Here is a 24,223-nt window from a genome sequence, read left to right on the forward strand (position 1 = left end):
AGTTGCAGGGGCTGGGGAAGGGTGAGAGGCTTCACCAGAGACAGAGTGGGGAGAAGAACAGGCAGATCTACAGAAATACACTGCTGAGGGGAGCAGCGGGTGAGACAGGAGAGGTCTGCTGCACCATGTGGGAGAGGTCTGCTGCACCGTCTTGGCAAGGGATTGAACTCATGCTGCAGTGGCTGGCCGTAGCTTGATAGCGCTTAGACTTTAACTCCTGTGCCACCAGGGAGGCCCCTATTTTTAGTTTTTTGAAGAAGTTCTATACTGCTTTCAAAAATGGCTGCACCAATTTACATTCCCACCAACAGTGTATAAGGCTTTCCCTTTCTTTACATCCTCACCAACACTTACCGCTAGCAGTCTTTTTGATATGTCATTCTCACAGATTTGAGATGATATATCACTGTGATTTGATTTAAATTTCCCTCATAACTAATAACTCTTTTCTTGATCTGTCCATAGTTGTAAGTGGGTTATTAAAATTTTCTACTATTACTGTGTTTTTGTCAGTGTCACTCTTTAGTTCAATTAGCAATTGCGTTATCTGTTTTGATGCACTGTCATTTGATTTGGTGCGTGTGTATCCGTAAATGTTGTTCTTGTTGTGTTAAGCTCTTAATTGTTATTTAATAACCATCCCTCTCTCTTATTACCATTTTAAATTGTATATCTATTTTGTGTGCTGTAAATATAGATGTACCTGCCTTTTTTGATTACCATTTGCTTGTAGAATAATGGTTAACTAGCTCTTTACTTTAAAACTGAATTCGTCTTTAGAGGTAAGATGAGTTTCCTATAGATAGTAAAAATTTGGATTTTGTTTTCTTATCCATTCGGTCACCCTAAACCTTTTAATTGATAAACACAAACCATTTACATTTAAGGTAATTATTGAAATATATGTATTTGTTGCCATTTTGTTATTTGGGTTTTTTGATGTTGATCTTATATCGAGACTACAGGTTGCAGAATATAATCCTATGCTGTTTGACAGTGTCCTGGGGTTTCTGTTGCTTTATTGACTGTGCCTCTGCACCTGTTTAGATGACCCGAGTTTTAGTGCTGGTAAAGGACAGTGGGGAACAAGAGGTTGCTGCTAGATAGAGTTCTGTTGCATATCAGACCTCCAAAGTGGCAGCAGGTGTTCAAGCTGAGAGGGGGAATCTGCAACAACCCCCTCTCCTAACCAGATTCTCAGTGGGAGCTTTTCAGTAGCCTCAGGGTTATATTGATCCCTCAGCTATGGAGTAGCTCTGGTATGTGGAATCTGTGACCAATTTTTCCCAGAGGTGTTGGCAGGAGCAGAGTGAGCAGTGAACTGTGACTTTGGATTGTGTGCAGGCTACCATTCCCGTTACCATCCTAGATAGATTAGGGGCATATGTCTCATGCTTTGTAGGTGCTATCTGTAAAAGATTGCCTCTCTTTTAGGGAGGGGTTGTGGCACTGGGAGGGGTGCTGAGGTTGGGGAAGAAGTATAGATAGGGGTAATGCCAGGCCTGGGTCTGTTCCCAGTGCTTACGTGTATTGAGCCTTCTGAGCCGAAAGCTCCTGCTGCCAGGACCTAGATGCTTTAAACTATTTAGAGACAGGAAGTGCTGTAGGTGAATGTTATCCCAACAATGTCCCCAGGTGTGGTGGTGGGACAGGTGTTATACATCCCACAGAAGCCAGTTTTAAAGAGGAGTCACAGGTGAACCTCTTGCCATTCAGAAGTTCCTCTACCCAAGCCGTCCCCACTGGCTTCAGCTGGCCACAGATTCATGCTAATCATTAGCACCCTAGAGAAATGCTCAAGGACTGTTTAGTGGCCTCAAGCACCTTTAGTGACAGGGGTGTGGGGTGTTTCCCCTTCTGATTGATTCCTAGCATTATGGGGTCTACCCTAATTGGTATCTTTGCTCCCCCTGCATTTAGTCCCATATCTCTGCTCCCCCAAATCTTCCTGTCTCTGGAGTTAAACCCGTCTATTGTCCACACCTGCCTGTGTGTAACCCCTCTCTAATGCATTCCTCAGGTTCTATAGTTTTTTGTCATACACAAAAAAAATACTTATCACTGCTGATCCTCCTTCTCTTGATTTGTGCCACCCTGATAGGATCTCAAGCAAACTATATTGCAATTTCCCCCACCCTTCTGCTATGTTGCTTTTTCCTTGCAAAAGAACAATGTTTCTCCAGAAATTTTTCAGGGATTATTGTTTTTATCTGTGTTATTTCGTTGTATGTGTGGGGAGGAGTTGATTCTGGTTCTCTATCTTTTTTTTTTTTTAAAGATTTTATTTTATTTATACAAGAGCTGGGGTACAGGCCAAAGGCACAGGATGGTGAGAGGATTCACCAGAGGCAGAGTGGGGAGCCGAACAGGCAGACTGACCAAAAGCACTGCTGAAGAGAGCAGTGGGTGAGACAGGAGAGGTCTGCCGCTCTATGTGGGTATCTCCCTGGCTGGCCAGAAATCGAACAGAGGCTGCGGACAGCTTCACAGCGTTGCACTCAACCCGCTGCGCCACTGGGGAGGCCCGGTTCTTTATCTTTAATGCAAACATACTAAAACAATTCTTTATGTTTCTAACTTTCTAGGGGGATACCTCAATGTCAATGTAAGTGAAGTCAGTTTTGATGAAATTCATCAACTCTTCTCCAAGGATTCAGATATCGAACCAGGAGGTCACTGGAGGCCTAAAGACTGTAAACCTAGGTGGAAGGTGAGGTCAATTATTTCATAAATAATGTGACTATTACTATGCATTTCAGTAAATATACTGAAATAGCTTTAAGTCTTGATAAATTTGTCAGAAATTTTGTATTTAATGTATAGTTGTTCTGTGCTTAAATGTCATTTGAGCGTTGCTTGTGAAGACTGTAGCTGCACCTGTGTACTTAAAAAATAGAAGTGCATATGTTCAGTATCTTGGAGATCCTGATAATAAAAATCTCTCTTGAGATTGGCTTAGAAACAGATTTTTTGTTCCCTTTTGTTTGGAAGAGAGACTGGTTTCTCTGCAACCTACCATTGGTCCTCATGACTGGAGACACCTGTAGGCAGAGCTCCACCAAGTCATGGAACTGGTGAGAGCTTATGGGGGGAATATTCATATCCTGATCTCCAGTATGTCTAGCATGTATTTAATTTACCATTTTGTTTATCTGTCACATGAGTGAAATCATAGGGTTTTCATCTTTCTCCATCTGACTTATTTCACAAAGTACAATACCTTTCTTTCCGTTCATATTGTTGCAAAGGACAGGATTCCATCTTTTTAAGTAGCTGGGGTACACTTGTTTTAGGGTGCTTCACTTTATTGCCTTTTGCAGATATTGTGCTTTTTCAGAAATTGAATGTAGCAACCCTGCATCCAGCAAGACTGTTTGCACTATTTTTCTAACAGTTCGGATGATGACCAGCATTTTTAACAATACAGTATTTTTTTCAATAAGATTGGCACTTTTTAAAGATAATGCTGCTGTACATTTAGTAGACTACAGTATAGTGAACATGTGATAGCTTTTTTATACGCCGTACCTTGCTTTATTTTGGTGGCCTGGAACTGAGACCACATAGCTCTGAGGTGCAAATGTTTTCACATAGGGTTCAGCATGACTTTCAGGTGTATACTCTGGCAGAGTAGTAGAATATTTTGGGATTGGAAAAATTCAATATTCTTTCCTTTCTCTAGTGGTCTATATTAGATTTTAAGTTTCATAGGTTATTTTCATTTTCCAGAAGAGAGTTATACCATATGTAGGTATTTCCTACTCAGATTTAGTAGACTATAACCTCCACATGAATCAGTATTGAAAGTGCAATTCCTAGAAGCAAGCTGATTCAGGGATCTAAAAATTGTCTTATTTAATTACCCTATGGTGATGCCATTCATATTGCAGCTTTAAGAAAAACCCTTCTAAATAGTATCTCTAGTTCTGAGCTATGCAACTGAAGATATGAGGATTTTGGAGATCATTCAGAGGTGAACTATACTTGCCATATTTAATTAATTAAATTATTCTTTCTTTCTTTCTTTCTTTCTTTATTTTTTATAGAGGCATATTATTTATTTATTTATTTGTTTGTTTGTTTGTTCTGTATATACATGCACTGGGTACAGTCAGAAGCGCGGGAGGGTGAGAGAATTCACCAGAGCCAGAGCGGGGAGCAGAGCAGGCAGAAGGACAGAGGTACACTGCTGAGGGGAGCAGCGGGCGGCAGGAGAGGTCTGCGCACCATGTGGGACCCTCCTCCAGTGGCCGGGGAGCAGCCGGGGATCGAACCAGCACCGCAGAGGCCGCGGGCAGCTTCGCAACCTAGCGCTCAACCGCTGCGCCACCGGGGAGGCCCTAAATTATTCTTTCTGCCTGCTGTTTGCATTCCTGTAATGTCCCATTCTAATCTTGGAACAGAGTTGAGAGATGGGAAAAGAAGAAATAACTAGATTTATGTTAAACATCTGCAACCAACTTGATTGTTAATATTTTATTTTTTTTACTTGAAAATACCCACTAAATTAATTTATGGCCATTTAATTGGAAGATATATAAAACTAGTGATTTTAGGATCTTCCCTAGATATTTCTGAAAACTGCAGATTGGAGTGGAAACTTTACCACAGGTTGAATGTAGAGGCAGGCTTAATTCTAAAAGGGAGGATGAGGTATGTAGTGATGATTTTTAGGTCATTAGAAGTGTTTTCCTGTGACATTGCCTTTCCATTCAGGGTTCAGTTAAGAAGGCTGAACAATTTTGGTTTAGTACCTAAAGTCTTAGAGAACCAGGCAGGTGTTTTATTTTTTTAATTTTTTTTATTACTTTTTAAATATTTATTTATGTATACAAGAACTGGGGTACAGGCCAGAGGTGTGGGGGGTGAGAGGATTCACCAGAGACAGAGCGGGGAACAGAACAAGTGGATTGACTGAAATACACTGTTGAGGGGAGCAGCGGGTGAGTCAGGAGAGATATGCTGTGCCATGTGGGTCACCTCCCTGGCCTGGGATTGAACTTGTGCTGCAGTGGCCTGCGGATTGCTTCATAGTGCTGCATCTTAACCCCTTGTGCCACCAGGGAGGCCCAGGGAGGTGTTTTATGCTGTCACATGCTCAGGCCTTTGGAGTTCCATTTCTAGGCCATGATTTCTCAAAGATACATCTTAGTCTCCTTTTTTAGGACTAGCAGGTTATTGGTAAAACTAAAAATTCTTGAACTCTGTCCTCAGACATTTTGATTCCATTGGTGGGAAGGAGCAAGAACTTGCATTTTTTACCAAGTGATTTTCATTTAAGAAATTCCTATAAGCACTGGAAATGATGAACAGGTAGATGAAACTGAAAACACTGCCGGAAAATGAGAGCTTAGTAGCTTCTGTCCACCTGGCTTAGTGGCAAATAGCTAGTGCAGGCAAGTTTGAAGCCATACAATTTGGGGGTCACTGTAGGTGGTGGTGTGCCTGAAGTTTGAAAGTAGGACAGAAACTGAGGGAGTGAAATTTATGCAGCAAACATTTTTCTTGTTTGAAAAAATAAGCAAGAAAATAAGCAAGCAAGAAAAATAGGCACATAAATTCAGTAAGATTAGTGGTTTTAAAGTGGGAGCAGACTGAATGGGATAATTTTGCTTGAACAAGAGGTGATGAGGAACAATTCATGAAGATAAAGTGTTTTTTCAGAAGATAATAACCTGATGTCTTATCTCTACTGAAGATGAATCAAGAGGAGAGTGGCTAAAAGAGCAAATGAGGGTATATATAAAAAAGAATGTCCTGAAACAAAGGCTATTAAGCCTTGAAATAAATTATCACAGAACACTGAGATCTTTTTCTAGACAATAAATTGTAAGCTATTGAGGATGTTGTTTCACTCTCTCAAGAAGGGATGTGTCAAATGAATTTTTAAGAAATTGTTTAGTTTTATTTTAACAAAAACTTTGCTTTAGGTAGTTCATTCAATATCTTTGGTAACTGTCTCATTAAAATGTGAATATATATTTGCTATTAAAATGATAACTTAACTTACTTGATTTTGCCAAGGCACAGTTAATTTCTTTCTCTTATACAGTCTTGGTTCCCTTATAAGATTTAAAAAAATTCAATATTTGAAATGTTTCATTGGAGAAATTACTGTATTAGGAATTGTGACTTTGCATGTTTTTATTTTATATTTTCAAGTCATCATTCAGCCTAATTGTATTTGATTATTATGGACTCTTGAATATAGGCTCTGCCAATATTTAATGGCTTCTTCCTTAAATATCTATAATTGGCCTTCACTGCTTTTATAGCCCATTTATATTATGTCATAGGTAACCAACTTGTAGCCAAAATTAAAACCAGGAAGGGCAAAATATTATCACACTGATAATGTCAGATAAGGACAGTTAAGAGATCTGTACACACCATCTCATTCCTTTCTCTCCTTTACTTTTCATAGCTTTTTCTAATTCTAATAGAAAACCTAGTGGTACCAAAACTGCTTGAGAATTGCATTGATTTAGAAATTCCTTGAATATGTCAACACTTGATATTTTAACCCATCAACAAGTCCCTACTCAATAGAGGTAGTGCTGGGCATCAGCAGTAGCCCAGGCATGTGGTACACAAGGGACTCTGAGATGTGGATTCTCTCTTGCTCTGGCAACCACATGAACCTCAGGTTCATAAGACAAGATACTGTATGGGGAAAACCAAAAGGGAATGGAATCCACAATGGATTGTCCAGGGCACCAGAACCCCCTTAGCTCCAATAACTTACCATGTAAAACAATGTAAATATGAAAGTATAAACCTTAGAGCAGTCGTTGTCTGTTTTTTACCCTACTATCTTATCAGGATTAAGGAAAGAAATCAATGGTAGAATTTCTCATTTAGACAGCTTTAATTTTACTAGATTATCTTTGTTCTATTTAAATAAAATTATTTTAATAATTTAATTTTTTCTCATTTATGATCATGGTAAAATACACAAATAAATGTTGCTATTTTCCATTGACTATATGTAATGTCAGGTCCTGATGATACAAGTAGGAGTAGGTCCTAAACATATGCACTCTCAACTATTGGCATTTATTATTTATTTAAAAATCTATAATATACAATGACACATATTTTAGATATATTTTCACTCTTGTGTTCACTGGAGATCTAATGATTTTGAATTTATGAAGTGTTGAAGAGTTACTTGCTTTAATTTCAATTTTTATTAGAAAATTCATAATTATAATAACATTAACAGCTCAGAAATTGCTAAGAGAAGTAATATTTAGAAAACATTTTAGCTTTTTCAAGAGCAAAATCTGAATTGTACAGTAACTGGGCTTGTCTGACAAAGTTTGGATCCAGAAAATAGAGAATTTGAGTAAGTGATGATTGATAATTATTCACCTATCCCCATATTCTATTATTACTGTTTATAGAGATGGTGTTTTTTTTAAAAAAGATTTATTTATTTATGCATACAAGAAATGGGGTATAGGCCAGAGGTGTGGGGTGGGGGGTGTGAGAGGATTCACCAGAGACAGAGTGGGGAACAGAACAGGCAGATTGACTGAAATACACTGCTAAGGGGAGCAGTGGGTGAGACAGGAGAGGTCTGCTGCACCATGTGGGTAGCTCCCTGGCCGGGGATCCAACTCGAGCCACAGAGGCTGCAGATAGCTTCACAGTGCTGTGCTTAACCCCTTGCCCTGCCAGGGAGGCCCAATGTGGTGTTTTTAGTCCAGATTTTGAGAGTTTTAATAACTTTTTTTCCCTTATTAGGTGAAATATTCATCAACTGTGAAATTATTTTGATTTCCATATACATGTTTTTCTTTAATTTTTGGATTATATAAGGCACACGTTTCTTTGTTTTATAAAAGACAAATTTCTCTGTTTTTGTACTGCCTATATGTTTTTAAAGCTTAGCATTTTAACATAATTTTGTCATCAATTTCATTTAATACTGATTATCCTACCACTGAATTAAACATAAAATGTATCATTTAATTGTGCATTTTGATTAACAGGAAAATGCTATGTTAATATAGTATCAAACTTCATGTACACTCTATGATCTATTCTTATTTTTCTCAAAATTACCTCAAGCCTGGATAAACCATATGTCGGATAGTAGATGTTCAAATGGAGTCTTTCTCAATTGGAGTCTTTGTCAAATTCAGTTTATAAGCCATAAAGTTGTCATTAGTGATCTCCTTTAAAAATTACTCTTGGACCCTTCCCTCTCCCTAACTCTTCATATCCAATCTATAAACAAATCCTCTTTATTTACCTCTTAAATGTTTCAAAAGTCCATGAACCTCTTTTTCTCCTCTACTCTCTCCTCACTTCAAGCTACCATTACCTTTTGTCTTACCTGTAATGTTAAATTCCTCACCAGCTCCTAGAGTCAGTCTTTGGCTTTCTGTTCTCAATACTACACCCCCAAATCAACAAACTAATTTTAGACCTTTTTTAGATCTTTCCACAACTTCCCATGGTGTCATACCATAAAGACCATGGTCATTAGAATGGCTGAGAGCCCATGAATTCTTCCCCAGGCTCACAAGACCATAAGTGGTCAAAAGTAAGGGCCATGTCAGCTTTTGCTCATGGTTGGATCTCTGGTGAGAAAATTTATAAGGGTATGCTTTTAAAGCCATCAGGGATTTTAATGGATCACTTACTGGGCTTGCTGTTCTGTTATTTACATATGTGACTATTTTGTTTTAAAGGTGGCAGTTCTTATTCCTTTCCGTAATCGCCATGAACATCTCCCAATATTTTTCTTGCATCTGATTCCAATGCTTCAGAAACAGCGGCTAGAATTTGCCTTTTATGTCATTGAACAGGTAAGAATATTTTTCAAAATGGTAATTAAGTATACTAGTACTTAATAAACCTATAGATATGCTTTGTTAAAAGTGTTTAGCCTAAGGTTAACTGGGTAACTCAAATTGCTGGTTCTACACTTGGCTAAAATTACATTTTACATTGAACCTATTAGTGGTGTATATATATGTGTATATATATATATATATATATATATATATATATACACACACACACACTTTTTTTGGTTAATGCAATTATTAATGTGTTCCTATCATCTTTAATCATCTTATGTCTTGCCTATTAAAGTGAAACATTTTTCTCTAATTATTTTTCATATTATATCTGTTAATATTTTTCTCATCTCAGTATTCCATATATACAAATCTCTTAGATTTACTTGAATCCTTTGGAAATATTCTCCATCCTTCTGTGTTTTACTACTTCTGTTATTACTTAGTTTTATACTTAAGGTGTCATCTTGGATTTCTTTCTTCTTACACTTGTCTATATGGAAACTAGTCTTTTAAGGTTCTTTCCCTCTACATATAATGATGTATATTGTCTTTTAAATGTTGTACCCCTTACTTCAAAAACTGTTTTTTACTTGATAACATTGAAACTTTTAGCTACTTTCATATAGCCATAGTTATAATGTTGTAGGTGAGTTTTACTCATTGCTAATTTCCTTTTTTTTTTTTTTTAATCTTCAGTCTCCCAATGTTTTGAGAGATGAGCTCTGTGTTATTAAAGACATTCTCCTGAGAGGTCTAGCATTGAATTATTTCATGTATGTGATGAAGAATCTTTTCAAAGCAGCTAAGATCTGTACTTGATAAACTGCTTAATCCGAATCTCATTCTTGTCAATGTTAATTCAGTATTGTGCATTTGATAGTGTGTGGTTTTGAGCGACTAACATCTTCACCACATATGAAAAAGAAGAGTAATTTGTCTTCTGACTGGTGCCCAGAAGTGCTAAGCAATCAAAAGAGTAGCTCAGAAGTCCTAGTTAAATATAGAAGATTGTACACATATTTACCTCATTTCCTTTACAAACTCCTAAAATGAAAGTGAAAGAAAAATTTTTAAAAAGATACTGAACCAAAAGGACAGAGAGATGAAAGTAGTTGAGAGATTGCTACACATTTTTGGAAGTCAGGGAGCAGATAGCACACTCATCTGATCTCTTAGCCGAGCAGAGGATGTTCAATGCCACAAGCTTCTCCTCTCCCAGGAGATTATAGCGAGAACTGAGACAGTGTGCTGGATAAATCTTGATACTTGAAACATGTCATAGAAGATGGATTGAAACATTGGGCTAGAATAAGGGAATTGTTTCAAAGCTGATTACACAACAATCAGATTCTTAGTTTCTCATCTTTGCTTGTGTTGCCAGGTGATTACTCCATTATTTCAGTAGGAAATGAAAATTTTATTCTGTGGCAAAACCACACTACAGAATAGAGAAGATCTTGATTGTGCTGATACAGTTATGCTCTGGGGCCTCAAAATAGAAGGGTTAAGTAAGTCTTTATGCTGGCCCTAGTGACCAGCAGACCTTTTTCCTATTGAGCTTTTGAAGCCAATAGTGAGGAATGAGTCTCCCCGATTCCTCCAGTTGAGGCATGAGTCGTTGTCTTCACTGAAGAACTGTTGATAGATTAGCCCAGGGAAAAGGTGCCTTACCTAATATTTGAATGTCTCCAAAGGAAAAGGCCAGCTCATCTCTTTATCACCTCCATGAAGTTCACTTCCTTTCATTTAGCAAAGGGGATAGAACAATGAATTTATAATGAATATCCATAGAGAGTGAAGGAAAGATAACGAGTCCATGAAATCAAAACAGGAAACTATAAAGAATTATCAGAATAAGGAAGTTATTGTTAAATGACATGTGATAACTAAAATGAAACTATCAGTGGAACAGTTGGAAAATAAACTGTAGAAAATACTTCTAAAATAGAGCCATAACAAAAGAAATTAAGAAGCTTAATCTATGAGTACCAATAGGTCATAAGAGTAACCACCTCCAACGTGACCCCAGGGCCTTGTAACAAGGCCCTTGTGTCATCTCCCACAATGAGTATGGGCTGACTTGATGGGCAGTCAAACTGGAGTGACAGCATGTGGCTTCTGAGGCTAGGTAATAAAAAAAAATCTCTGCTTCTGCCTTGGATGCCTGCTCTTAGGGAAGATAGCTGCTGTGTATGAAAACACTCAGGTAGCTCTGTGGAGAGGAACCGACTTGCCAGCATCATGTTGGCTGCTGTGTACAGGAGCCACCATGCAGTGAATTATCCAGCTAAGGTCTAGAGGTCGTGGGGTAGAGTTAAAACACCTCTACTGTGCTGTCAGAATTCCCTTTCCTCAGATGCTGTGAGCATAATGAGTATGTATTTTTAGTCACTAAGTTTTTTTTTTTTTTTTTTTTTTTTAAGGTTGGTTGGTTTGTTTATTTATTTATTTATTTATTTATGCAAGCACTGGGTACAGTCAGAAGTGCGGGAGGGTGAGAGAATTCACCAGAGCCAGAGCGGGGAGTAGAATAGGCAGAAGGACCGAAGTACACTGCTGAGGAGAGCAGCGGGCGGCAGGAGAGGTCTGCGTGCCATGTGGGACCCTCCTCCGGTGGCCGGGGAGCAGCCGGGGATCGAACCGGCGCTGCAGAGGCCGCGGGCAGCTTCGCAACCCAGCGCTCAACCGCTGCGCCACCGGGGAGGCCCCACTAAGTTTTGACGTAGATAGTTAGCAATAGAAAACCAATGCCACCTTGCTAATCAGGGTTCTGGAAAAACAGCAGGAAAAAATTGAGGGTGGGATGCAGTGGGTCATGGGGTGGGGATAGGGAAATAACCAAAGAACTAATATAGAAAGTTTCCTGAAAGTGAAGACATGAATATTAAGCTTGAAGGGGCCACATTTACACATGAATAAAATACAGATCCACTATGAAGCATATTGTTTTGAAATTTTAGACTACAAATGAAAAAGAGATATATAGGAGAAACTATACATGATTTGTATGATTTTGTATCAGATTTCATATGGACTACCTCAGTGATGCTGAATGATGGAAGATTGTGGAGTTGTGCCTTTAAAACTCTAGGGGAAAGTATTTTTATTTTATTTTATTTTTAAAGATAGATTGATTGATTGATTGATTGATTGATTTATACAAGCACTGGGTCCAGTCAGAAGTGTGGGAGGGTGAGAGAATCCACCAGAGCCAGAGCAGGGAACAGAACAGGCAGACTGACGGAATACACTGCTGAGGGGAGCAGCGGGCATGGCAGGAAAGGTCTGTCGTGCCATGTGGGACCCTCGCCGATGGCCAGGGATCGAACTGGTGCTGCAGAGGCTGCGGGCATCTTCGCACCCCAGCGCTCAACCGCTGTGCCACCAGGGGAGGCCCGAAAGTATTTTTAACCTGGAATTTTTTATTCATCCCAAATGTCAGTCAAATATATGGGTAGATTAATGCCATTTTAACTCATTCATTGACTGAACATATATATGTATATATACTTTATATGTATTTTTTCCTTCTGCCTGTACTTAGGAAGCTGTTTGAGAGATGTGCCTCTGCAAACTGAGAGAGCAAGGAAAAGACATAGATTATTGAGAGAATGAAGGTGAAGTCCCAGGATCATAGTCACACACAGTCTGATTAACTCAGACTAGAGCAAGAGACGAGGGCAGTCAGAGCTGGAGTTGGGTTTGGGAGTAGAGGAGGGATTGTGAGATGATTTTGTACAAATGATTATATCAGTTAGTAATAAATATAGGACATAGTCTGTACAAACTAATGATAGTTATATAAAACACTAAGAAAACAGAAGAGAGTTATTAATCAGTCACTCTATGAGTTATCAGTCAATATCAGTTTCTCTATGACAATTAGAGAAAGAAAATGATTATAATTCACTCAGCCCTCATATATAGTTCTAAAAATGTCAGCACAATTGATTTTAAACAAAAATTTTTATAACTATGTTTGGAGAATGAGTGGAGGGGCAGTGATTATGTAAATCCTCAGTGACCATGATAGGGAGTTGGACAAGGGAATCGCAGAACTTGAAATATGGTGATAAGTACCAGCATAAACTGCTAGAGAAGTAGAACTATATTGCTTTTGAAGAATGAAAATGGATTTGACATAGAACTTTTAATTTTTATTATAAGCCATTAAGTATTATGTCCACATTTAGGAAAAACGTTTTTCAAAATTATGCCATACTAATATAAAAAATTAATTTAAGTCCTTTCCTTATAATTTTCTCCATTTCACTGGTGAAGAAAATATAAAGTGACTTCTGTTACCTCAAGTTCATGTAGGATTTAGTAATAAAAATTAATGATTGTCCACTTCCCTTGTAAATAAACCTTTTGTTAACCTTTTAAAAAAAGAATACAATGAGAAAGCGCCTAAAGGAGCTTCTAGGGCATAGAAGTAGTTCATCAAATACCTTGTTCTCCTCTCCTCAGCAATCACTTTTCTCTCCCTTCACTAGGATAAATTTATTGATGAGTAGTGTTGAGGGAATTTTTCTGGAATTGAATTCTGAAAGTTTACATGTAATCTTTGTTAGCTAAATATCTTTTGGGCAATTCATTTAATGTTTATTCATCTCAGGTGTCTCACTTGATAAAAATATGCTGACATGTTTAATCCCAAGTGATTTGTAAACTTTACTTATATATGATTTAAATATAAATTTAAATATTGAAAATAAATAGCAATTGGTTTGTTTAGAGTCAATCTGGGTAAGAGAAAAGCTATGTGCAATGTCAGATCAGAGACAATTGTAGGCATATATATATATACTCACAAATACTGCTCCCCAGAATAGGTAGCCTGCTTTAAATGAAGAAAAAGTCTTCCTTAAATTCTGAAATATTGAGCACAGAGAAGATAATTGTTCCAAAACAAAGGCATACCAAGCCAATCAGAATTTGTGTTACCTGTAAAAAATGCATGCATTTTGTGGAATAAGAAGATTTGTTCCCAAGAGCATGTCAGTTTCCTCCTAATTGAAGCCAAATGTGAGAAGTCACTTTGGTGTCTTAGGCAGCATTCAACTGTGATATTTTCTGTATCCCCTAGCCATGCTAAGAATTGATACAGGTATAACCTAATGCAGGAATGGTCTGTATTTCTCGTTTTGTTTTGTTTCACATAGTCATGAGGACAGTCAAAATTATTTTTTCCATTTAAGTAAATGAACATAAAGATTATAAATCCTTCATAGTGAGATGCTACATTAATCCGCCAACTGACTGGAGTTGGCAGATACTATTTGCCGTCTCTTTCCTAGTCTTCAGTGGGAAATGCTTCTCATCCAACAGGACCCAGTTTTTCTCTCCTCTTGACTCCAAGTAGGGAAATGGTGTTGAAAATAGTGAAATACTATTTTTAGAGTCAGTTCTTACTATAGTTGAGATTGGAGGAGGCTCACTTACCCCCAGGAATTCTAGCTCCTTCTGCAAAAATGTCAGTCACGTGCGGTGTGGCGGAGAAAAGGTGGTCTTCTGAGTCTGAAAGTTCAGTTTCAGGCACGCTGAAGTTGAAACAGAAATTCATGAGAAAATTCTCTAACTCCCTGTACAACGTTCTCAACTGACACAAAGGGAAGTTTCGATTTGTTTTTTCAAAGCAATTCTAGTTGAAATTTTCGTTGTAATGAATAAGGAACTCTGAAACTCAGAGGTCCAAGTTAATGACCAGGATCAAACTAATCAGTGATTAGATGGAAAAAATGGAGGCAAAACCATGCCAGGATTTATTCCTAATCGAGAGCCAGGCTTATTACCAGATTCTTTCCCATCAATCTGTGCTGATAAGTAAAAATAAAAACAAACACATATATATATACACCTATGCATCAATCAGTCTTTTTAACGTGAAAGTGTATCTGAATCTGTTTTGTCAGTGACACAGCCGATTTCAGGTGCACACAGGAATGACTTTCAAGGACTGATTGACTCAATTCCTGTTTTCATCCAAAGAGGAAGCTAACTGGAGATGTTGTCCCTTCTAAAGGTTTGGGACATTCTTAATGTGTTGCAATGATATTCAGTGCAATATTCATTCTTAAAGCTTGGTATTTTATGTCTTTTAAAACCTTTAAAAGTAAAGTCTTCCCATGTATTAATCTTTGGTATTAAAAGAAAACTCAAGTAAAAAAAAAATTAATGATTGTTCCTTGTTGGTATAGAACTCCAATGACTGCATGGGTATCTCATTTGCTTCTCTCATAATCCTTTTTTATTTCATACTTTTTAAGTGATTTTGAGGAATGTTGCCAAGGCATAAGTAACTCCTCTTTAATTTTCTTTAGATACAGAATGAAACTTACTGCCAGTGCACTTTAACATAATTTCCCTCATAAATGAAGGGAAGTGGTTATTATATAGGAAGTTGGGTTCTGTGTAATACGTTTCTGTGCTTTCTGTCTGGTAAAATGTTGTCAGTCTTTAGCAGAAGCAAGACTAAAACAAACGGAAACTTTGTTTTTTTTTAAGATTTATTTTATTTATACAAGGACCAGGGTATAGGCCAGATGTGCGGGAGGGTGAGAGGATTCACCAGAGACAGAGCGGGGACTTTGTTGCCCAGTACCTTAATGTATTTCTCTTAGTAATAAAGGAAAATGGTTGCAATAAAGGAAGTTGGGTTTTGTATTATAAGTTCCAATTGTTTTTGTTTCTAAAAATGTCTTTGTCTTTAATGATAAGCATTAGTAATATGAAGCTAGTCCTCCCTAACCTTGTCATATAAGAGAAATGTTAATACTTGTTGAATCAAATATCAGTTTTTTGCTGTTCTTCTTGAGAGCACATGGAAAGTGTCACTAAAAAAACACAATCAATATTATGACTTTTTTTCTTGGTCATAAATAATCTATATCCTAATGTATTTAAAGTAAAACAAATGTAAATTATATCATTACATATAGATGATGATTCACCAATAGACTGGACAATAACAATGTTGCTTATAGATTAGAAATGTTTAAAATAATACAGTAAGTGAATAGTATATTTGAAAATTCTGAACTATGTTATTTTATCTTTTTTATTTGAATGCATTTATTATTATTTGACCATGATTCAACTAGTTAGAAAAATATGGAAAATAGTCAGAAGACAAAGCCTTAGCACATTTCTGCTTTTCTCTCTGTCAAGACTGGCACACAACCTTTTAACCGTGCAATGCTTTTCAATGTGGGCTTTAAAGAGGCCATGAAAGACAGTATATGGGACTGTGTGATATTCCATGATGTGGATCATCTACCCGAAAATGACCGAAATTATTATGGATGTGGAGAAATGCCTCGTCATTTTGCAGCAAAGCTGGATAAATACATGTATATGTAAGTAATATGCAATCTTCCTGATAGGTACAATATACTTGCAAAACCATATATTAGAAATGTTAGCAGCATTATGTGTCTGGATCCGAGAGGCCTCAAGAACATAAATAGTATCTTCTTTAACTCCAACCTGCCCTCTCAGGGAGCCAGGGTATAGAGTTGCTTGTCCACCTACATACATCCTCATGCAGAAGTTTGAGTGTGGAGTGCTAGAAAAGAGAGCCTGATTTCTACAGTCAAGCAAATGTGGATTTAACTTCTGGCTTTAACACTTAGCAGTTATCTTAGGACTTGTATCCTGAATGTTGCTTTCCTTCTTAGAATAATAGAGCTGTCATGGGCTGCTGTGAGGTCACATGTGGGAGGCTGTCCCAGGTAGGCGTGAGAATATGCTGGCTCTCCCCCAGTGATGTTTCAGTGCAGTGAGGGCCCTCTCTCTTGCAGTGTATCATCTTCAGCTGTGAATTCTTGGCTTGCCCTTAGTAAGAAAATTTTTCATTCTCAGACTGCGAGATACCTGGAAAGGTAAATAGTCATTGGAGCTGTGATAGTAGCTTAACTTGACGTTAAAGTACACAGGTCTAATCTAGAAAAATGACCACAGTTTTCATTGATAATGGAAGTGGACAGAAGATAATACAGTCTGGAGTGGGGAATGTTGCCTCCACCACAGTTTTGTATGCTGCCTGACCTACAGAGCAGAGAGAGGCGCAAAATCTCAAATTAGTGCTCAAACAGGAAAAGAATGCCTTTTTGGTTTTTATTGGCCATCATCATTAGAAGGCCCTTTTATTGGCCATCATCATTACCTGGTGTTACCTTGGGGATGGTTGGCCAGGTTCAGTTTCTTGTTCTTAGCAGTTCTAGAAACTTACATGTCGTTTGCCTACTAGAATAAAATTTGATTTAGGGTAACTGGCTTTCACTAAAAAATAGCATAAAGCTCATACAAACTAAGAATTATAAATTAATATTTTACTTTAAAATAGTTTTTAGTGAATAAAATATTCATATCCATCTAGACTAATCCCTACGGTTTCTTGAAAGTTTAATTGGAAGTAGAATGTAGCTTAGGGAGAATAGCAGCCAGTCAGGCAGTGGACCGTACTGTGCATAGAGTCTGGCCATGGGGTGCAGTCTTATGAAAACTACAATACCCTATAGGGATGCCACCCACACTGATGGCAGCTGACCTGAAAGCTCTGGTCCCCAGATTAGTGTCTTTCTTGCTTGGACATGTTCAGATAGCCTCAGATAAACACTTCTAGACTTTTGCTTATTGAACTTTTGTTTTCTATTATTTAGTTTCTCTATTATACCTTTATTTTATCTAATCTTTTTCCATTTTGGGTATACTGTAATCATTAATTTCTAGAACAGTAAGTGGAATAAAAGTGCTTGTTAATATATACATGCCAATAAGCACAGAGACTTTTATCCATATCCTACTATCTACGGATCCCTGATCTCTCCCAAACTGCTGTCCCAGGTAGGAATCATCCAGCTGGTGTGGGAAATACAGTAGTGTCATGAACCCTAACTGGCATTATTACCAGAATGCTCATTTCCCACATGTGAGCCTTGTGAATCTCCAGGGACACTCTGTTTTTTTTTTTTTTTTTTGGAGTCAGTGTTGCTGTAGGCTCTCTTGGGGTGCACTTGGCTCATCTTTCTCCTGCAACACCAGAGTTTCATATGGGAGCAACTGCTCCCATCTTCTGTAGCCACACAAGAGCCCAGCTGTCAAACAGCACTCTTTCCCCAGAGGGATTTAAGTGATAGTCCAACTCCAGCTGTGAAATCTGCTTTCCCTTTTCCCTGAGGCAACTTTGTTATAGTCCCGCCAGACTTCCCTCTGCTTGGTTTTCAGGTGCTGAGTGGGCTCACGTTTTCTCTGCTGGCCCACCATGTTGGCCTGATGCTTTTAGGGGCTCTTGTACCCCACTCCCCAAATGCACATTTGGGGCCACAGGAATTCATTCAGGAATGGATGTGAACACCTTCATTGGAAAATTTCCTTGGAGCATAAGTTAGGCAAAGATATGAAAAATCACAAATTAAAAAAATGTCATTTCTCAATGAAAGACAAATGTATGATCTCACTTATCTAAAAAAATTATTAACTCATAGATCCAGAGAACAGATTGGTGGTTGGCAGAGTGGGGGATGTAGAAAGGTACAAACTTTTAGTTGTGAGATAAATAAATCCTGGGGATGTAGCGCACAGCAGGGTGACTGCAGTGAACAGTGCTTTAGCGTGTATTTGAAAGTTTCCAAGGGCGTAGATTGTAAACACTGTCATGACAAGAGATAAAATTATATTTTTTTCCTTTTGTCTTTTACTGAGGTAATTTTGGTTTACATCACTGTATTTCAGAAGTATAGGCTCCCCCTTGAGGTGCAGTTACCATAGTGTACTCACCCCCAAAGCATTTCTGCAGTCTACCACCACAGCCCATGTGCCTCCTCCCCACTTAAGTTTCACCCCTCAAGAAAGTAAATTTTAACTATGTGTGGTGATAGATGTTACTTAAATTTATTGTGGTAATTATGTACATGAATATATACATATAGAAAATATGTTGTACATTTAAAACTAATACAAGCTACATGTCAGAAATCTCAGTAAAAAACCCCAGTAGTTTTTCTGAATATTAGTGAATTTAAAAATACTTGCTAATAGCCATGAGCATTTTGAGAATATTAGGCAAAATAGATAAGATCGTATAGAAATAGGCAATTAGTCATTGCAAAATTAAATACTAGGCATATTTGCTAATTTTCATTTATCCTGGCTTACATAATAATACACTTATAATTATGCTCAATTAATTTAGGAAATTGTATTTACAATATTTAGCATTGCATTGATAGTGATTGATGTATTTGATCAAGTTTATTTTTGGTGTGAAAATATAGTTTTTGAACACTGGGTTTTGAGCTTTGTAAAATAATAACAAATACTAAATTTCAAAAACCACAAGTGTTTTATGTTATATTGTGTTTAACATGACCGTTTTAGATATACTTGCTTCACTAGAACATAAAAAAAGTTTGTTGGTATACTTTATGTTGCCCAGATATGATTTAATCAACAATTGTATATATTAAAAATAGGGATATATTTTGCAAAGCACATAAAAGACTGAAAACTTGATTTCATGTGACAGTTATGATTTCATTTTTAGAAGTGCATGCTATATTCTGCTTTCTTTTCAGTCTTCCATATAAAGAGTTTTTTGGTGGAGTAAGTGGACTGACAGTGGAACAGTTTAGAAAGATCAATGGTTTTCCTAATGCCTTCTGGGGATGGGGAGGAGAAGATGATGACCTTTGGAATAGGTATGTTGAGGTATCAATTACTTAATAATAGATTTCCTTTCTTTTAGGTACATTATACTTTTCTATTCCAAGAAGAGATTCTTTGGGATAAAAAAATTTTGAGGCCTCTAAATCCCATTTTCTGTTTCACCCCTTTTTCGTTGAGTATTTTCTGAAATTATTGATAGCACATATAGTAGACTTTTTGTTTTCATTTTGAATTGAACTTGTGTAGTCCATATTTATGTCATATTTTATTTCTTTATATTTTCAATTCCATCTGTTGTGTTGTAGAGTTCACTATGCAGGATATAATGTAACAAGACCAGAGGGAGACTTGGGAAAATACAAGTCTATTCCTCATCACCATCGAGGTGAAGTCCAGTTCTTAGGACGGTAAGTTGTCATCTTCCAATACCAAGGTTTTAAAATTATTTAATGTATGAAAGATTTAAAAAATGCACTGCAACCAAAAAAGCCTTCTGAGGGGAATTTTCTGTCATTTTCTTTATAGAAGTAAAGCATTTTGTGCTTGTGCATGCACGCACATACATTTTATATGTTTTATCAAAGACCTAACTATATAGAAAGTATTTCCTTAACATAAAACACACTATGTTTTATCTCTTAAGGATGTCTAAATAGTAAGAATGCAAAATAATTGTCTTAGGTGGCTTTTAAGACGAGTAAAAAATGCTAATTTAAAATAATGGTTTGGAAAGATTTTTAATTATGCACGAGAACCAAACTTTGTAAGAGCTTTAAATACTTTAGGAATGAATTTGAACATATTCTTAATCAGTTTTCCTTTTTGAACATGTTTCTGTACTTTTCATTTTTTTCTCTAACACTGTAGGTATAAATTACTAAGATACTCAAAAGAGCGCCAGTACATCGATGGTTTGAACAATTTAATATGTACGCCAAAAATACTGGTTGATAGGTTGTATACAAATATATCTGTAAATCTCATGCCAGAGTTAGCTCCAATCGAAGACTATTAAAGAAGTAGCTCTCATGGCAAGATAGACCAAGTGCTGGATCATAAACTCATAGTGCACTCTTAATGGAGGTCAGTGAATGGATGTGTCACAGTGCCCTGTTCTGTGAGAAGGATACACCTAGCAGTCCTCAGTGCTCATGATGTGGGACTATGCACAGCCCACCTTCTTCCACTCGTTCTCTACTCTGAGACACTCCCATGGCGAGCACTGCAGACCCCAGACTGAAGTTAAGCGAGCACCCAACAAAGAGAAAATTTTTATACTCAAATCTAATTTAATTGAAGAGAATGCTTTATTTCCGTTTAAATATATTTTGTACATATGTGATGTAAATTAATGTGTTCAAATTGTTGAAAAATAAGGTGTGTTGCAGATTTGCATGTAATTGGTTATGCCTTTATTGGACTTTTATAGGCATTTTTTATTTGCATGGAAAAAAAGAAATTGTAATTTATGTTACTAAACAAAGGTTAATCCTTGTGTGAGATGAAGGAACTGTCAATAATTGACAGCCAACTAATACAGTAAACTGTTATACTAGTTTTGAGCTTTAGACCTTCAGCCTTTTGTATGGAAGAAGTCATAGCTCTCTTAGGGTTTTAAAGGGTAAGAAGAAAAGGCTTAAATAACTTTTCTTCCTTGCCAGGATTACCTATTTTTTTCCTTGCTTGCAATCTCATCAGATTTTGCTAAATCACAACCATATTGTTTATGCATATTGCATGAGTATTGGCAAGAAAATCTTTAAAGTTGTGATGTGACATGATATAATGGACCTCTTTATGTCTTTCATGATGTACCTCTGGTGTAAATGTCAGGGATTTTGTGCCTCGAAAAATATTTCCAAGGTTTTTTGTGTTTGTATGCTGTTTTTTTTTTTTTTAATTCATAGCAAATAGCACTTTTATTATTTCTAGTTCAGAAAGCCAAAAAAATCCAAACAATTTTTTTAAAAGATGAGCTCTGGAAAACCCATTAGTACCTACAATATACAAATGAATTATACTATTAGATAAATATTCTATTTTTATGAAGATAAATGGTAGATAAAAACAAATTTAAGTTTAATTCTCAGACTTATATTGATAGAAATTTTAAGTTTAGAAGGAATCCTTTAATTTCACCCAATTTTATTCAGACTATTTTTTTTCATTTTTATTACATCTCTGGTATTAAAATTTCCTCACTAAAAGCATAACAATAGAATTATATTGAAATACATAATCAGTTATTTAAATGCATTGATGTTATAAGACACTGCTCTGAAAACAGTTCTTACTACCTGATATCAAGTATATTATTTTATTTTATATTATTAAGTATATTATTTTATTCTTGACCTCGGGTTTTAAGTTTAATATTCAAGTGTTATTTTCTTTGGCAGTATTGGTAACACAAATGAATGTGAACCAAGCTAAAATAATTGAAATTCTTTACCTTTGAGAAAACTGACAGCTTTCTGTTATGATACCAAGCAGAATTTTTCCACGTATATTTCTTAGACATATTTTCAAAATAATGGACTTATTTTCATTTTTGCTGGTACTCAATGAAAAATCAGACCTAAAATGTAAGAGATTTTTTACTTAATTTATGTATCTGTTCATTTTATGTGTCTCATAACCATTGTAATTGTTGTTTTTTTATTTGATGAAAGAAAGTAGATTGAGGATGTTGACAGTTAGTTGTTGATCACTAGAGAAGATTGTAAGGGCATAGAAGCATAATTATCCCAATAAGATTAAATATTTTAGTTGTGGGAAAAATGAGGGCTGTTTCTGAATCTTATTAGGAAAACACATTTGTGAGAAGATAGAATGTTTTTAATTTTCATATATTACAGTTTCAGGAGAACTCAGTACCTCTATCATATGCCTTATTTTCTTTGAGTAAGGCTAATAGTAATTTTTGTTTTAGGAATTTTTTGGTTTTGGATGAATATTTTACTTTTTCTTTTTTAAGTTTTTAATGTGGTATGTCTCCTGTGAAAACCATCTTACTACTTTTGTTTTTGGTTATACTTTTTAAGTACATGCCTAAAATTCATTTTTGCCTATAGTGGCTTTTATATGTTTCCATAAAAGAGCACTTTGCCCAGTTATGATCATAAATCTCCATGAAAATTAGCAAAGGCATTGCAAATGCAAACTTTTCTTTACAGTTATGTTTGTTAGATTTAATAGGAAACATATATCAATTGCTTACTCTGAGTCAGAAGCAATGCTAGATATATCTACAGAAAAAGTATTATTTCATTTCTAAACAAATCAAGTCAAGCAAGTTGAAACCTTTTTAAAATTATGCTGACATCTGATAACTTATTTCTTGTATTTTTCAGTCTTAAAGTCAAGAAACATATACATGTGTATGTAGAGTTATTATAAGGTCCCTGTGGCACTACTGGGAAAGTTATTTAGTGCCTTTCAACTAGAAAAAATAGTAATGATTAATGGGCCTGTTTGTAGAAAAGAAAAGGGAAAAGTATAGATGTTTGCTATAACATAATTCACAGTGGAGCGAGGTATTGAAATGTTAGCCAAAATTAGGGTTTAATGAGTATTTTTCTAATCTAAATTTACATTTCTTTTTGTATTTTGTGTCAAGGTGTTCAGTAAGAAAACCTTATTTACAATATTATGTAAATACAAAATTATATGTTAAAAATTTGCTTATACTCCTTTCCCAGTCAAAATATTGATACCCATTTTAAAACAAAATGGGAAAAATATCTAATACAATATTCTCCTACTTTTGGAGGCTCCCTACAAGAAAAAGAAGGTTTTGCATGATTTTATTTGGCCTTTGCTAGTCCCTGTTTTATTTTTTTTACATGCTTTTCAGACAAATATTAATATTCTAGATTTATTATCTTGTATTTGAAGGTATACCTATTGAGAGAACTAAAATGGTAATTGTGTTGTATATGAGAACGAAGTATACCTAAGTTTATTTTATTTATTTAGATCCGAAAGGCTTCTACATAAATGCACTGAAATACATGCTAGTAATTTCTTGTACTCTCATTTTTTTTTTTTTTTTTGCTTCTCATGGAAATGTTTGTACTTTTTTATCATTGTCTTTTATGAAATATAATGTTCTAAAGACTTTGTGTGATGATGTAATTATTTTTTTCTCAGAACCTTTTTTTGGGTTATCTTGGATTTTCGTAATGTTTGTTTTCCTAAATTTCAAGTGAATTGCTTATAAATAATTGCCCTTGGATTGCAACATCAGCATAAAGTGATCACAGTTTTTCAATAGTTTCAGTTAAATACATTTAAAGATCATAGCTTTTATCCTAAAAGGACATGGTAATTCCCTTCTTGTTTTTCAGGTATCACGTAGTAGTGAAGATTTAAAGCAAACAGACAAATTTCAGAAATACCTAGGGGCTAGATTTGTATTTGAGACTAGATTGTGAGATCATGACCATTATCAATTTATTTCTGAATGAATTCTAAGTAGCAATCTTTATGCATAGTTTGGTTTATTGTCACTATGTATCACAAATAAAGCCAATCATTAAATCATAAATCATTTAGTCATTTAAATCATGCAAAGTCATACAAATGAATGGACTTAGTTTATCCCAAGTTTCCACATACGGACATGTATCAACATGTCCTGGCATGAAACATGCTGACTTGGCTTAATGGTTATGTGTGTGTGTGTGTGTGTGTGTGTGTGTGTGTGTGTGTGTGTGGAAGAGAAGAGAGAGAGACTT

General features: G+C 36.1%; 1 protein-coding gene across 2 annotated transcripts in view; it reads left to right on the forward strand.

Moving 5' to 3' along the window:
• Nucleotides 1-24,010, forward strand: part of B4GALT6 (beta-1,4-galactosyltransferase 6) — a 68,429-nt gene extending 44,419 nt beyond the window's left edge. For both annotated transcript variants that reach the window (XM_037508693.2, XM_037508695.2), the window contains exons 4-9: nucleotides 2,586-2,710; nucleotides 8,703-8,819; nucleotides 15,987-16,174; nucleotides 19,394-19,516; nucleotides 19,790-19,891; nucleotides 20,352-24,010. In XM_037508693.2, coding sequence (XP_037364590.1) covers nucleotides 2,586-2,710; nucleotides 8,703-8,819; nucleotides 15,987-16,174; nucleotides 19,394-19,516; nucleotides 19,790-19,891; nucleotides 20,352-20,499 — 803 coding nt within the window. In that variant the 3' untranslated portion in view covers nucleotides 20,500-24,010. The remainder of the gene's footprint in view (nucleotides 1-2,585; nucleotides 2,711-8,702; nucleotides 8,820-15,986; nucleotides 16,175-19,393; nucleotides 19,517-19,789; nucleotides 19,892-20,351) is intronic.
• Nucleotides 24,011-24,223: the final 213 nt, after the last annotated feature.

The sequence above is a fragment of the Talpa occidentalis genome, unplaced genomic scaffold, assembly GCF_014898055.3.
Source record: "Talpa occidentalis isolate TD23 unplaced genomic scaffold, MPIMG_talOcc4v2.1 talOcc4.13, whole genome shotgun sequence".
NCBI lineage: Eukaryota > Metazoa > Chordata > Mammalia > Eulipotyphla > Talpidae > Talpa > Talpa occidentalis.